The 12,346-nt window shown below is 47.9% G+C and overlaps 1 protein-coding gene across 1 annotated transcript in view; it reads left to right on the top strand.

Moving 5' to 3' along the window:
- The window catches only part of FAM83H (family with sequence similarity 83 member H), a 47,311-nt gene extending 40,703 nt beyond the window's left edge, over positions 1 to 6,608 (top strand). Inside the window, exons 4-5 of the mRNA XM_018562651.1 lie at positions 2,374 to 2,498; positions 3,791 to 6,608. Coding sequence (XP_018418153.1) covers positions 2,374 to 2,498; positions 3,791 to 6,419 — 2,754 coding nt within the window. The 3' untranslated portion in view covers positions 6,420 to 6,608. The remainder of the gene's footprint in view (positions 1 to 2,373; positions 2,499 to 3,790) is intronic.
- The last annotated feature ends 5,738 nt before the right edge of the window (positions 6,609 to 12,346 follow it).

The raw sequence follows: 12,346 nt of genomic DNA on the forward strand, positions 1-12,346 counted from the left end.
GGCGTCTGTGTATCGGTTAATGGCTTGGTCTGTGGAATGAGAGGCATGGAGAACGCCGAGGGTGCGCCATATTATAGAACAGGCGACCTCTGCACTCCAGCTGTGGGGAAACTACAAATCCCACCACGGCTTTGCCTCCGGGAGTCATGCCTGCGGCTGTCAGTCTTGCAATGCCTCAGGGGACTTGTAGCTCCAAAATGGCCGGAGTGCTGAGGTTGCCAATTCCTATCATAGAAAATTAAATTGAAAAAGACCCAATTATCGGAGACTTAGGAGCGCCCTTAGCAACCTGACCAGGAACGGCCATGAACGGGGTGGCAGGCACACCTGTACTCCCCCCCACACCCTAATGAAATGCTGCCTGAGCCAAGAGCCTCAGCCTTCCTCATTATAGGGACCTCACTGTATGGTTATACTGTCTTGTCTTCCATAGAGTGACATTCAGGTGACACACGTGGTGCTGAGCCTCCATGGTTAACAACACTGAAATCCAATGAATGAAAGGGGGGTTGGGTCAGGCACAGTCAGGCTGGGGAAGAAAGGACTAGTCAACGCTAGATGTCCTACAGCCAGGACATGAGGCTCTGTCTGACTCCCTGCAGCTTCTAATCCCACATGGTGAGAAGCTCCCAGGGTGCAGTGACATCAGAGGAAGCCAGTCCAGGAGAGGAGCCGGTACAAGACTAAAGGGAAGGTCAGAAATAGAAGACTGAAGGGGAGATCAGATAGAAGACTGAAGGGGAGGACGGAGGTCAGATAGAAGACTGAAGGAGAAAATGGAGGTCGCATAGAAGACTGAAGGGAAGGACGGAGGTCAGTTATAAGACTGAAGGGAAGGACGGAGGTCAGATAGAAGACTGAAGGGAAGGCCGGAGGTCAGATAGAAGATTGAAGGGAAGGACGGAGGTCAGATAGAAGACTGAAGGGAAGGCCGGAGGTCAGATAGAAGATTGAAGGGAAGGACGGAGGTCAGATAGAAGACTGAAGGGAAGGCCGGAGGTCAGATAGAAGATTGAAGGGAAGGACGGAGGTCAGATAGAAGACTGAAGGGAAGGCCGGAGGTCAGATAGAAGATTGAAGGGAAGGACGGAGGTCAGATAGAAGACTGAAGGGAAGGCCGGAGGTCAGATAGAAGATTGAAGGGAAGGACGGAGGTCAGATAGAAGACTGAAGGGAAGGACGGAGGACAGATAGAAGACTGAAGGGAAGGACGGAGGTCAGATAGAAGATTGAAGGGAATGAAGGAGGTCAGACAGAAGACTGAAGGGAAGGACGGAGGTCAGAAAGAAGAATGAAGGGAAGGACAGAGGTCATATAGATAGAAGACTGAAGGGAAGGCCGGAGGTCAGATAGAAGATTGAAGGGAAGGACGGAGGTCAGATAGAAGACTGAAGGGAAGGCCGGAGGTCAGATAGAAGATTGAAGGGAAGGACGGAGGTCAGATAGAAGACTGAAGGGAAGGCCGGAGGTCAGATAGAAGATTGAAGGGAAGGACGGAGGTCAGATAGAAGATTGAAGGTAAGGACGGAGGTCAGATTTAACTTTGAGATGGAAACTTTTCCCCCAGCTAGCTGAAGGTGGCTGCAGGCTGTTGTTGCTCGATCTCCCATGATGCATCTGTCACCGCCATCAGTCCTTTAGTCCCGTCTCTTAATGACAGCCACAGCATTACTAATCCTGATTGTCTTCCCACATAGAAGGCCCTATGTTGCTCTATTTACCTGTAAATCTCCCCCACCCAGGTGTGTCCTATATTTACCATATGATGACACCCAGTGACACGTGACCACGCCTGCCGAGCTCGTCTCCCACACACCAGCTGCCATGCCGTCTTTGTGTCTGCACCCTGCGGAGGCACCCCGGGCACACCAAAACACGTGCAAGGCCCCCCTCCATCCCACCTGCTGTCTGACAGCCGAACAATTGCTCCAGTCCTTTACCTCATTTTGAGAATTAAGATTCTTTCTCTCCAGAATAAATAGGAGCCTATGGAAACATTGATACCTCCATGTGCAACTTGTCTAAACCAAATACGATGGCGCCACCTTGTGGGGGAGACCCATGTCTGCAGCATCCCCTCTGCTGAAAATTTTCATTGGAAAGTGATGGCAGACCCCAAATTTTCAGAAGGGAGATGTTCCAGTGCGGGCAATTGTTCCAATGACAACTCTGTACACCCCATAGGTTCTCACCCCCTTATGATGGTGAAGGTGATGGGATGAGCCAATCTGCAGGCAACTCAGTGTAAAATATCCTTGACGTGTATATTTGGGGGGGGGGATGTTCTGTGTGTGTTCATTTTATTATGTGGTCATCCGTTAGTTTGATTTCATTTATTTAATGAGGGAATTCTTATTCTTTCCCCCCTCATAGTTCCTCAGAGTCCGGACACTGGCTGGTCCCACCTACTTTTGTCGGAACGGCACCACCTTCAAGGGGAACTTGCTGGAAAAGTTCATTCTGGTGGACTGTTCGGTGGTCCTAAGCGGCACTTACAGGTGAGACATCGGTGGAGCGCTCGCCACAGAAATTGTCGCTGTGAGCTTAGATTTTTATCTCGGCACGGGGACATCTACATCGGGGAAGAGGTTACAGTGGGCTCGTCAGGGGAAAATTATGATGGCTGCTCTTTTCTTTCTGTCTCTCTCTCTCTCTCTCTCTCTATCTCTCTCTCTTCTCTCTCTCACTTCTCTCTCTGCTGTCTCTTCTCTCTCTCTCTCTTTCTCTGCTGTCTTTTCTCTTCTCTCTCTCTCTGCTGTCTCTTCTCTCTCTGCTGTCTCTTCTCTCTCTGCTGTCTTGTGTCTCTCTGCTGTCTCGTCTCTCTCTGCTGTCTCTTCTCTCTCTCTCTCTCTCTGCTGACTCTTCTCTCTCTCTCTCTCTGCTGTCTCTTCTCTCTCTCTCTCTCTCTCTCCTGTCTCGTCTCTTCTCTCTCTGCTGTTTCATCTCTTCTCTCTCTGCTGTCTCATCTCTTCTCTCTCTGCTGTCTCGTCTCTTCTCTCTCTGCTGTCTTTTCTCTTCTCTCTCTCTTCTGGCGGTCTTTCCTTACCTTTACTGCAGCCTCTTCCCAGATCTCCTCTCATGTGTGCTGTCCTGTCCTCCTGCGGTGCTCGTGATGCTGAATGTGGCCGACTCTACAGACTGGGAGGGGCGTCCTGCCGCGCACTGGTGACAGTGTGGCTAACGCAGACGGGTAGAGGTGTCCCGCCTCTTCCTGTCTGCAGCGTCTGACACATTCAGCCGCACTAGCACCGCGGGAGGGAGCTCTGGTCAGTGAGCTGATCACGATCTAGCAGTGTTTGCTTTGCGATCGACAGGTAGATCGCGATCGACCTAACGGGCACCCCTGGATTAGAGGATTCCCGTTAACTTTTTAGTCATTATAATAAATGAATATTTACCCCAACGAGGAAATAGAAGAACGTCTTTGGCTGTTCATATTTTGGCCCCGGGGAGTAGAGATTGGATTGGTTGGCTCTGCGGATTGGGCAATATTTGTGGGTATTTGCATTTCTGCAGCGCTACCCAATCCAGCTGGAGCCTCCAGTTAGGCAACTTATAACATAGTAACATAGTATTTGAGGTTGAATAAAGATATAAGTCCATCAAGTCCAACCTATTGCGTACATCTGACCGGTCGTTTTCTGGATATGATATCTACACTGTCCAGGCACACTCTGCATTTGAGGCCTAAAATAAACTTATTTTTTAGGTTTTTTTGGTGCTTTATTTCTTAATAGAGAGAAGCTTGGTGAAGAGAATGATTATAACTGTCTTTGTCATGTTCTTGCAGTTTCATGTGGTCATTTGAGAAGATCCACCGAAGCATGGCGCACATCTTCCAGGGTGAGCTGGTCTCCAGTTTTGATGAAGAGTTCCGGGTCCTCTTCGCCCAGTCGGACCCCCTCATTCCTCCCGAGAGCGTACTATTGAATATGGAAAAGCCATTCATGGGGATGGTTCCTTTCGCCGGCCCTCGCCCATTCTTCGAGCGGAAGATGCAGTTTATGTTCCCCCGGGACGACAGTTCTCAGAACTCATTCAACTCCTTTGGGGTCGACCCTGACCGCCATTTTCTTCATGGCTTTCGGAGGGAGGAAATGATGAGACAGGCAATGGAGAACCCGGGCATGAGGATGCATGGGCAAGGCGGGGCGAGGTTCCCTGATCAGCAGTTGTCTTTTATGCAGAACAAACAGCTGGAGATGGATGCTTTTAAGAGGCACAGTTTTGCTGAAGGCACCTTCGAGAACTACAGCGCCTCAAAGCAGTACTCGAGGCAGATGTATACGAACACCGACAATAACGAGTACCGGTTCCAATCATCAAGCCAGTTTCAGAAAAGTCAGTTTGTCCAGATGGATCGCCCAGGGAGGACTCAGGGACTGTTTGAGAAAATCAGAGGCAGCAGAGGTTTGCAAGATACGGAAGAGATGGACTCGAGGTTTCCTCCTTTCAGGGCTTTGCAAGGGGAAGGCAATTTTCCTGTTGAAGGACCTCACACAAGGCTTGGCTATAACCCTTCAAATTCATCCCGAGAAGTTAGACACGGCTCAGACCAGGTAGTACTTGGAGATGAGGGTAGATTTGGGCAGAGGTCACAATCACGGCAGAAATTCATGTGCCAAATATCACCCACACATAAGCAGGGCACAGAGCAGAGACACTTTTTCCACGACCAAGATGCTGATAAAAAAGACCAAGAAAACAAGCAAGGCTTACGCAGCTGGCGTATCTCATCGTACCTAAGTGGTATTCAGCCAGACAATGATGAAGAAGGGATGCCATTGGCCATAGACTCGGAACCCTTCGACGATACAACAGTTGAAAGACCATCTATGATAAACCCGTATGAGACCCTCGTAAAGTATTCTGTTGATCCTATACCCGCCTACAAGCCTGTAACAGCAATTAATGACGTCCCTATGTTGTCTGAAACATCAAAGGAGATATCAGTATTAGAGAAGGAAAAAGAAGACACCTTCCTGTCAAGACATGACTCTTTCCGGACAAGGACCAACCCCTTGATCCAAAGAAGTTCCCGTCTAAGATCCTCGCTTATATTTAGCAACTCCAAGGTAGAGCAACACAGTTCTACTGTTGAGGCAATGCAGAGTGTTCAGAAAGAGCAAAGCACCGCCGAGATAGTCCGAGACAATGAAATTGTAAAGAAGTCCTCTAAGGTGGCGGAGATTTTGGAGAAATATCGAAGTGTAAACAAAGATGGCGAAACTACCGCAGTGACGCAAACCAAAGCAGCGGCTGCAGTCATCCAAGAGGAATCGGAGGACGGACAGAAGAAAAGCACTGAAACTGTAGCGTTCAAATCTCTAGAGTCAAAGCTGACGGACAAAGATTCATTTAGCCGAACCCTCCTTGAATCCCAGTATCGTTCTTCGTTCACGTCTCAGTTCCAGGACCTTTATAGCAAAGAGAAAGTCACCAGTTCCTTCACCAAAATTGAGCAGGAGATGTCAAGTTTTCAGACAACCGAAAGCAACATCCCTGCTCTTCCCGAGAAGAGGGAGAGTGGACCCATCATCACTGAGGTTGTAGACCCACCCAAGCTACCAGAGATCGAACCTCCAAAGCCCAAAAATCTAGCTAGCTCCGGTCTTTCATTTGGCAATGCTCTTGAAAGTATGTCACAAAACCCAACTCCTGTCCAACCTACTTCACCCGCTACCTCCTTGCCCAAGTCGGAGGAAGAATTGTCCAAAGCAGAGACTCCCATGGAGTTCATCCGGAAGGGGTCGTTGAGGCTGAAACAGTTTTTGCAGTCCAAGGCTGAGAAGAAGGCAGATGAAGATCTGTCTTCTGATGCAGTTAAAGTCGAGAAACAGAATAGCGCACTCAGACGGTTCTCTAAAACGGAGATCACGGAATCTGCCCCTGGAGTGGACGCGGAAGACAAGACCACAAAAGTCATATCTGCTTCTCCTCCAAAAACGTCATCGAGCAGCCAGAGCAGGTTGTCCTCTTCAACCTCCAATGTCATCTTCAGCAGCAACCTACGTGATGACACCAAGGTGATCTTAGAGCAAATATCTGCCAACAGCCAGAAAAACCGGGCAGAAATGGCCAAGCAATCCCAAACCTTGTCCACCAATGACTCGGAGGTGACATCTCCTATCACAAACTCAACCGAGACCAAAGCAGAGGAGAGCCCTACTCACGACTTATCTACCTTAAGTAGGAGCGGGAGCTTCCTAAGCAGGAGCCGTTTTTCACGCCCATCGCCAACCTCCCCAGAAGACAGGGACAATCTGCTGAGGAGGATGGAGAGCATAAGGAAGGAGAAGAGAGTCTACAGCAGGTTTGAAGTGTTTTGTAAAAAAGATGAGGAGGCCGATGATGACCCAAAGGACAAGAAAGGAGGAAAATTCATGCCTAAGCTTTTAGGGTCTTTAATCAAGAAATGATCGTTGGCAGGGTACTAATACCATCTGGTGCCAACTCCACCTCATCTCCTGAGGACTTCATCGTGTTATCAAAGCCAGCAGAGGTGTTATATATATCGGACTTTCTCCATTACTTTTGTGGGGTCCTAAAGAGGTACAATAGACCACAGACTGATTATACAGAGATGAGCAATTTACTTGCCAACTGGCTTGAGAACAAAGTGATAGGCCTTTTTTTATTTAGTACTTCTAAGCCTTTTACCAAAGAAATGTTTCCACTTGTGCCTGGAACACGAAGCACTGAGAAGCCCCGATATCAACGTGTCCTTTTTATAATTAGAAGACAATGGATTTTCTACTGTTCTGAAGACATTAGCTTGGTTTACCTTCAGGAATACAACAGGGCTTGAAGCATATGTCTAGCAAAAACGTGGATAGAGTGAGGAAGGACTAAAACCCCTGTTGGGTTTGTGCTGCTATCTGGTGCTTCTTTGGACAGATTCTTCTTCATTTTCTGTCCTGTTCACAACTGTGTCGGCAGACAGGAAGTTAAGGAAAATCTGCAACAGGGACTCGGACAGCAATAAAGTGCTACTCCTGCTCTACTCCTACTCCTACTCCTACCCTACTCCTGCTCTACTCCTGCTCTACTCCTGCTCCTACCCCTACTCCTACCCCTACTCCTACTCTACTCTACTCCTACCCTACTCCTTCTTTCTGTGTTGCTGTTAGAGTTATACCCTCACTTTACGTCTGGTTGTAACCGTGGTCATCAGCACAGGAAGTCTGTGGAAATCTCTCTAATGTATTCCTAGATAGCACTAAAATCCCAGCAGTGGTTTTTTAATCCTTCCACATTTTATCCAAAAATAAAACAAAAAAGGGTTTTGTTCTACTTATACTTTTTGTACGCCAGCAACCGGCAAGCCAAGACTTTGCCAACGTTGTAGAACTATAAGCCGCTCCTACAAGTTCTTCAGCAGCTGGAGCACCTTCAGGCGACCTCTACATTTTACTATCGATGCAATAATTCATTCAGTGAAATTACAGAAGCTGGAAAGCCAAATGAATGCTGGAGAGTTGTTGAAAACATTGAGAGGTGAATGCGATTGCAATTTTTTTGTATAAATGTTTTTGGGCGCGATAAGAACCAGGAAAACGTTCAGCCGCAGTCGCTGGTTTTTTTTTTTACACTCTGTAAATATGTATTTGTTAGCAGTATGAGCGCTACATGAGTTCCAAAATATGAACTGTATCATTCCAGGAGTCACATGGTATATATTTTACTACAGCCTTATGTGACCTTAGCGGCAAAAGAACGGTTTCATTTTTTAATGCCACCTTGTGTTTTTGCACACATCAGAGTATAGCAAACACCGCGTTGCAGAAAGCAATGAAGCGAAGCCCCTCGTCCACCCATCCGATCTTACTCTGGTCTGACCTTTAGCACAATTTCGAATGCTGTCGACGGATTGGGCGGCACAGGGCCGAGCTCTTACATGTTAGCAGATCTTTTTGGGGTTTTTTTTTTAGCTTAATTTTAGTTTCTAATGGAATAACTTGAATTGGGAGAATGTATCGTCATAATTTAAGCAATGAGGGCAAATGTGAAAATGTATTTTTTATTATAAGCAAGGCACACTGCCCCAGGAATGGACGAAGGGCCCACGGATTTAATCTAGGGTTGAGGTAATTGGCGTAGTGCGGTGGCACATGGCTCAAATTCGCCCTCTGATCAAATGGCCAGGTCCAGCCTGTTCTAAGGCTGGGCTTCAATGGGACATAGCGCGCTGGCCGGATCGCAGACCGGACAAAAAGTCTACACTCATTGGTGCGGTCAGCTTACTTACTGGAGTAGAGGAGATTATGGTCGATGAAAGCATAACAATGCGAGTGGCAATAGGTCCTTAAAGTATAGCTCCAGCAAGCGACAATCTAAAGCTAAGGGAGAGAGGGCTAAAACAAGACGCTACGTACAGTTCCTTGACCTGTTCACAAGCTTTTCAACCTTTCTGGCATCACTGGGCCCAGCACTGGGACTGGAGGCTGTCAGGCCTTGGTTGGACTTTGAGACTACTACATCCCCCAGAGGTGGTATTTTTCATATTAGAGCTCCCATCCCACTTTGTTATCAGAATGTTGGTTTTGCTTTCCTGACAACTCGGCCAAACCTAGTTTGTCCCAACCCCAGCCTTTAATTTTAACTTGAGCCCCACATCTTAGGCTGTAGCACTGATCATAGTGTAGCCATCAACCAAAGGGTTTGCCCCAACCCTAGCCATCAACCAAAGGGTTTGCCCCAACCCTAGCCATCAACCAAAGGGTTTGCCCCAACCCTAGCCATCAACCAAAGGGTTTGCCCCAACCCTAGCCATCAACCAAAGGGTTTGCCCCAACCCTAGCCATCAACCAAAGGGTTTGCCCCAACCCTAGCCATCAACCAAAGGGTTTGCCCCAAACCTAGCCATCAACCAAAGGGTTTGCCTCAACCCTAGCCATCAACCAAAGGATTTGCACCAACCCTAACTTCCAACCCAACCATTAGCCTTACCTCGCACTATAGCTTATTGTTGGGCAATGCCGGAGTGTTGGTGACACCCTCTGGTGTGTCTAGGCCCTCAATTAGACCGAAGGGTTTGGTCAGGAGCGGCGCTGGATCTGGACATCTGGATGTTTTAGAGAAGAGCAGATTTTGAAATGTGGGTTCAAGCTATTTCTGGACGATGAACATCCTCTGCTAGATGAGGTATCTCAGGTGAATAATTGAAGTGTAGAAGAAACTTGAGCACAAATGGATGATGGTTCCCTGCAAATTACTTAATAAGAGATGGTTTCCAATGTGTTTCAGTGGACACTAAACCCTCGTTCTTCAAGGGCCTCAAGGTGTGTAGAACAGCTCCTGCAGTGATGGTCTCCGTGTGTGTCTGCATTTTGGTTAAAATCATCCCAATGAGATGATTGCTGCGAAGGAACACTTTGCAGACTCGTTCCACAGAAACACAGACCCACATGGAGACCATACTACAGCAGCTGTTCTAGACATGTCTACGTCGTGAAGAAGGGGCATTTGAAAACAACACTTAAAGCAGAACTAAGGATTCTTGGTTCGGCTCCTTCAACGCAAGTTGAATAAAATTGCATTTGCTGAACGGTAGGGCTCCGAAAGGGCCACACACTGCTTGAATTTTGCTGACTTGGCTGGAATTCAAGCAGTTTGTGGCCCCATCTGTGTCCCACCATTTGGCAAAAGTTGACAGTGGGGCAGTGTATGACCAGTTTTAGAGGAGCCTGCTTGGGGGGTGTAACTTTAGGAGGCATGCACAAGATTTACTCATCTGTGGTCAACCAATGGCTTAGGGGTGAAGACCCCGAGAAGACCCCAGAAGAAAACTGGGAGAAGATGGCAGTGCAGGAATGACAAGGGGGCATAGATTGAGGACTCACTAAAAGGTAAGTCTGCCATATTCTATGCTGTTACTGGCACATTATGGGAGGAGCTCTGGGCGTCACATACAGATTTACATGAATAAATACGGTAATTTGCACCTCACCGATTTACCTCTTGGTGCTCCATTTTCCTCTACACTTCACCTCCGCTAATGTGCACAACAAACCTGACACCGCACAGAGGATTACCGCTCCCCATACAAGGGCTTGCAGGCCCCCGCATCTATGTTCTCATTTGCTGGGAGGGACGCCCGTGTGCACCTACCCTACAACAATCAGACTTGGGCTACCCTGGCATTCCGGTCTCTTTGCTACTGAGAGATTTAACCCCTTATTCACAGTTATCTCATTGGCATGACAATGAGATATAATTGCCAGTGTAGCTCCAACCTGACCCGTATAGTTTGTGTTTTGGGTAATGCCCTTGTTTACTATTACTACTGATCTGTGCCGCGTTGGATTTCTATATGGCGGCAGAGAGAAATGGAGGTACGAGGAGGAGGAATTTGCATTGACTACTATATGCTGTACAGTACGGGAGTCACTTTAATCTGTTTTTTTTTCTTTATTTTATTGCATCATTTTTGTTTTGTTTTTTAATTACAATGTCAGAAGTGTCATGTCGGGTGTGAGTGGATATTTAAATTTGGACTGACGTAAGGGGCAGCACTGAATGCGAAGGGTTAGCGGGGACAGCTACGGTATGTAATCCCCCCCTTCTCATTCCTTCCCTCCCTCCTACCCATAGGGGGCAGTATACCAGAGTGCGTCTATCGTGCCAACCACACTGCTATTGGCTCAGGTGTATTATGTCGAAATAAAACTGTTCAATCCATCTCTCGTCCTCGACTTTATTTTTTTTTCCTTCGGGGATCTCGCATCATTTTAAAGCAGGCGTGTGGTAAACTCCGGGCCCTGCAGCTGTTGTGGAACCACTGATCACATGAGGCATTGCAAGACTCTGACAGCCACAGGCATGAATACCAACGGCACATGCATGATGGGATTTGAAGTTTTGCCACAGCTGGAGGGCCGGAGTTTATCCACCACTGATTTAAAAGTGAAGTATTCTAAATCTCAGTATTTGCGGGTTTACTAAAGTATCTTTTTATATAAAGTACTGTGGCGTAACAATCACCATAGCGGCCGCAATGGGGCCCGGGGCACAGGGGGGCCCGGCCAGGACATTCCTGATGCCCTGCGGGCCGCCTATATTTTGTTTTTTGTTGTAGATCTCGTAGTGAATAGAACCCCTAGCCAGCAAAAAAGCCGAACTGAACTGTTTTAGTGACTCGGGTTATACACAGAGGGATTAGTGGCATACATGTGAAAGCCACACTGCCGCGTCAGGGCACCTCTGATAAATGCAGTCCCAACCCCTAAGTATTTGCGTTCCCCGGCAGTGGCGTCACAAGGGGGGTGCGGCCGGCACCCGGGTGACACCACTGCTGGGGTGACACCAAAATGACTAACAGCCATTTTGGTGTCACGGTGACAGTCCGGTCTTTAAACATTTTAACAATGAGCCCCTCTTGAACATGTAACGAATTCTGCTGTTTTGCTGATACTCGCTCCATGGCTCCGAGCGCCAACAATCATCCCGCGTTCAAAGGCTGTTAAATCGCGTTGTTTCCCCGTATCTTCAGAAACAAATCACTTCAATTGTCGTGGTAAACAACCCGCTTCCCTATTTATAATGGTCTGGCCTTCTAGCAACTTCAGCGCCAAATTATAACTAATTATAGCTAATTTCCCTACAAACATCAGGTGGTCATAATAATCTGGCCACTCAGTGTATATAATAATCCGGCCACTCAGTGTATAGCAATGCACAAACTGAGAGCAGGCTCACCTTAAAGCAGTCCCTTCCTCCTTGAGGGCCTATCTCCAGCAGCCCGCTCGTCTACCGCAATGTCCTATGCCCAGAACGCAAGGGTCGCATATATAAAGTCTCCTAGTGGGAGGGGGCGTGGCAGTGCCATTCAAGTCAATGGCACTGCAAACACGCCCACCGCACGATTGGCCACATAGGGACGCGTGGTAATAAAATGCCCTGCGTTCCCAGTGCGGTGGGATCTCAAAAAAAATCGTGCATGCAAATTCCGGGCACGGGATATTGTGGTAGACGTGCAGGCTGGTGGAAACAGGCCCCAAAGCTGAACTCGGGAACAAAAAATTCCAGTGGCTATAAATCAACTTTGTGTGCTCTAAATTCCTTTTGCAAACCCAAATATTACCTTGTAAATGAGCTGCGACATCATCACTGTGCTGTACATAGAGAGAGGAGTTGTGGGAGGGACCCTGCAGGCTCCATCCACTACAGGCTAGAGGAGGGGGTGGGGACAAGACCAGTCACCCTGCACGAGGGAAGAGAGATCAACGGTGAGCAGTCTTCATTACAGGATGGGGCGGAGACAAGACCAGTCACCCTGCACAAGGAGAGAGCAGTAGTGAGCAGTCTTCATTACAGGAGGGGGCGGAGACAAGACCAGTCACCCTGC

This window comes from Nanorana parkeri, unplaced genomic scaffold (genome assembly GCF_000935625.1).
Source record: "Nanorana parkeri isolate BGI_ZX_2015 unplaced genomic scaffold, ASM93562v1 scaffold588, whole genome shotgun sequence".
NCBI classification, from domain to species: Eukaryota; Metazoa; Chordata; class Amphibia; order Anura; family Dicroglossidae; genus Nanorana; species Nanorana parkeri.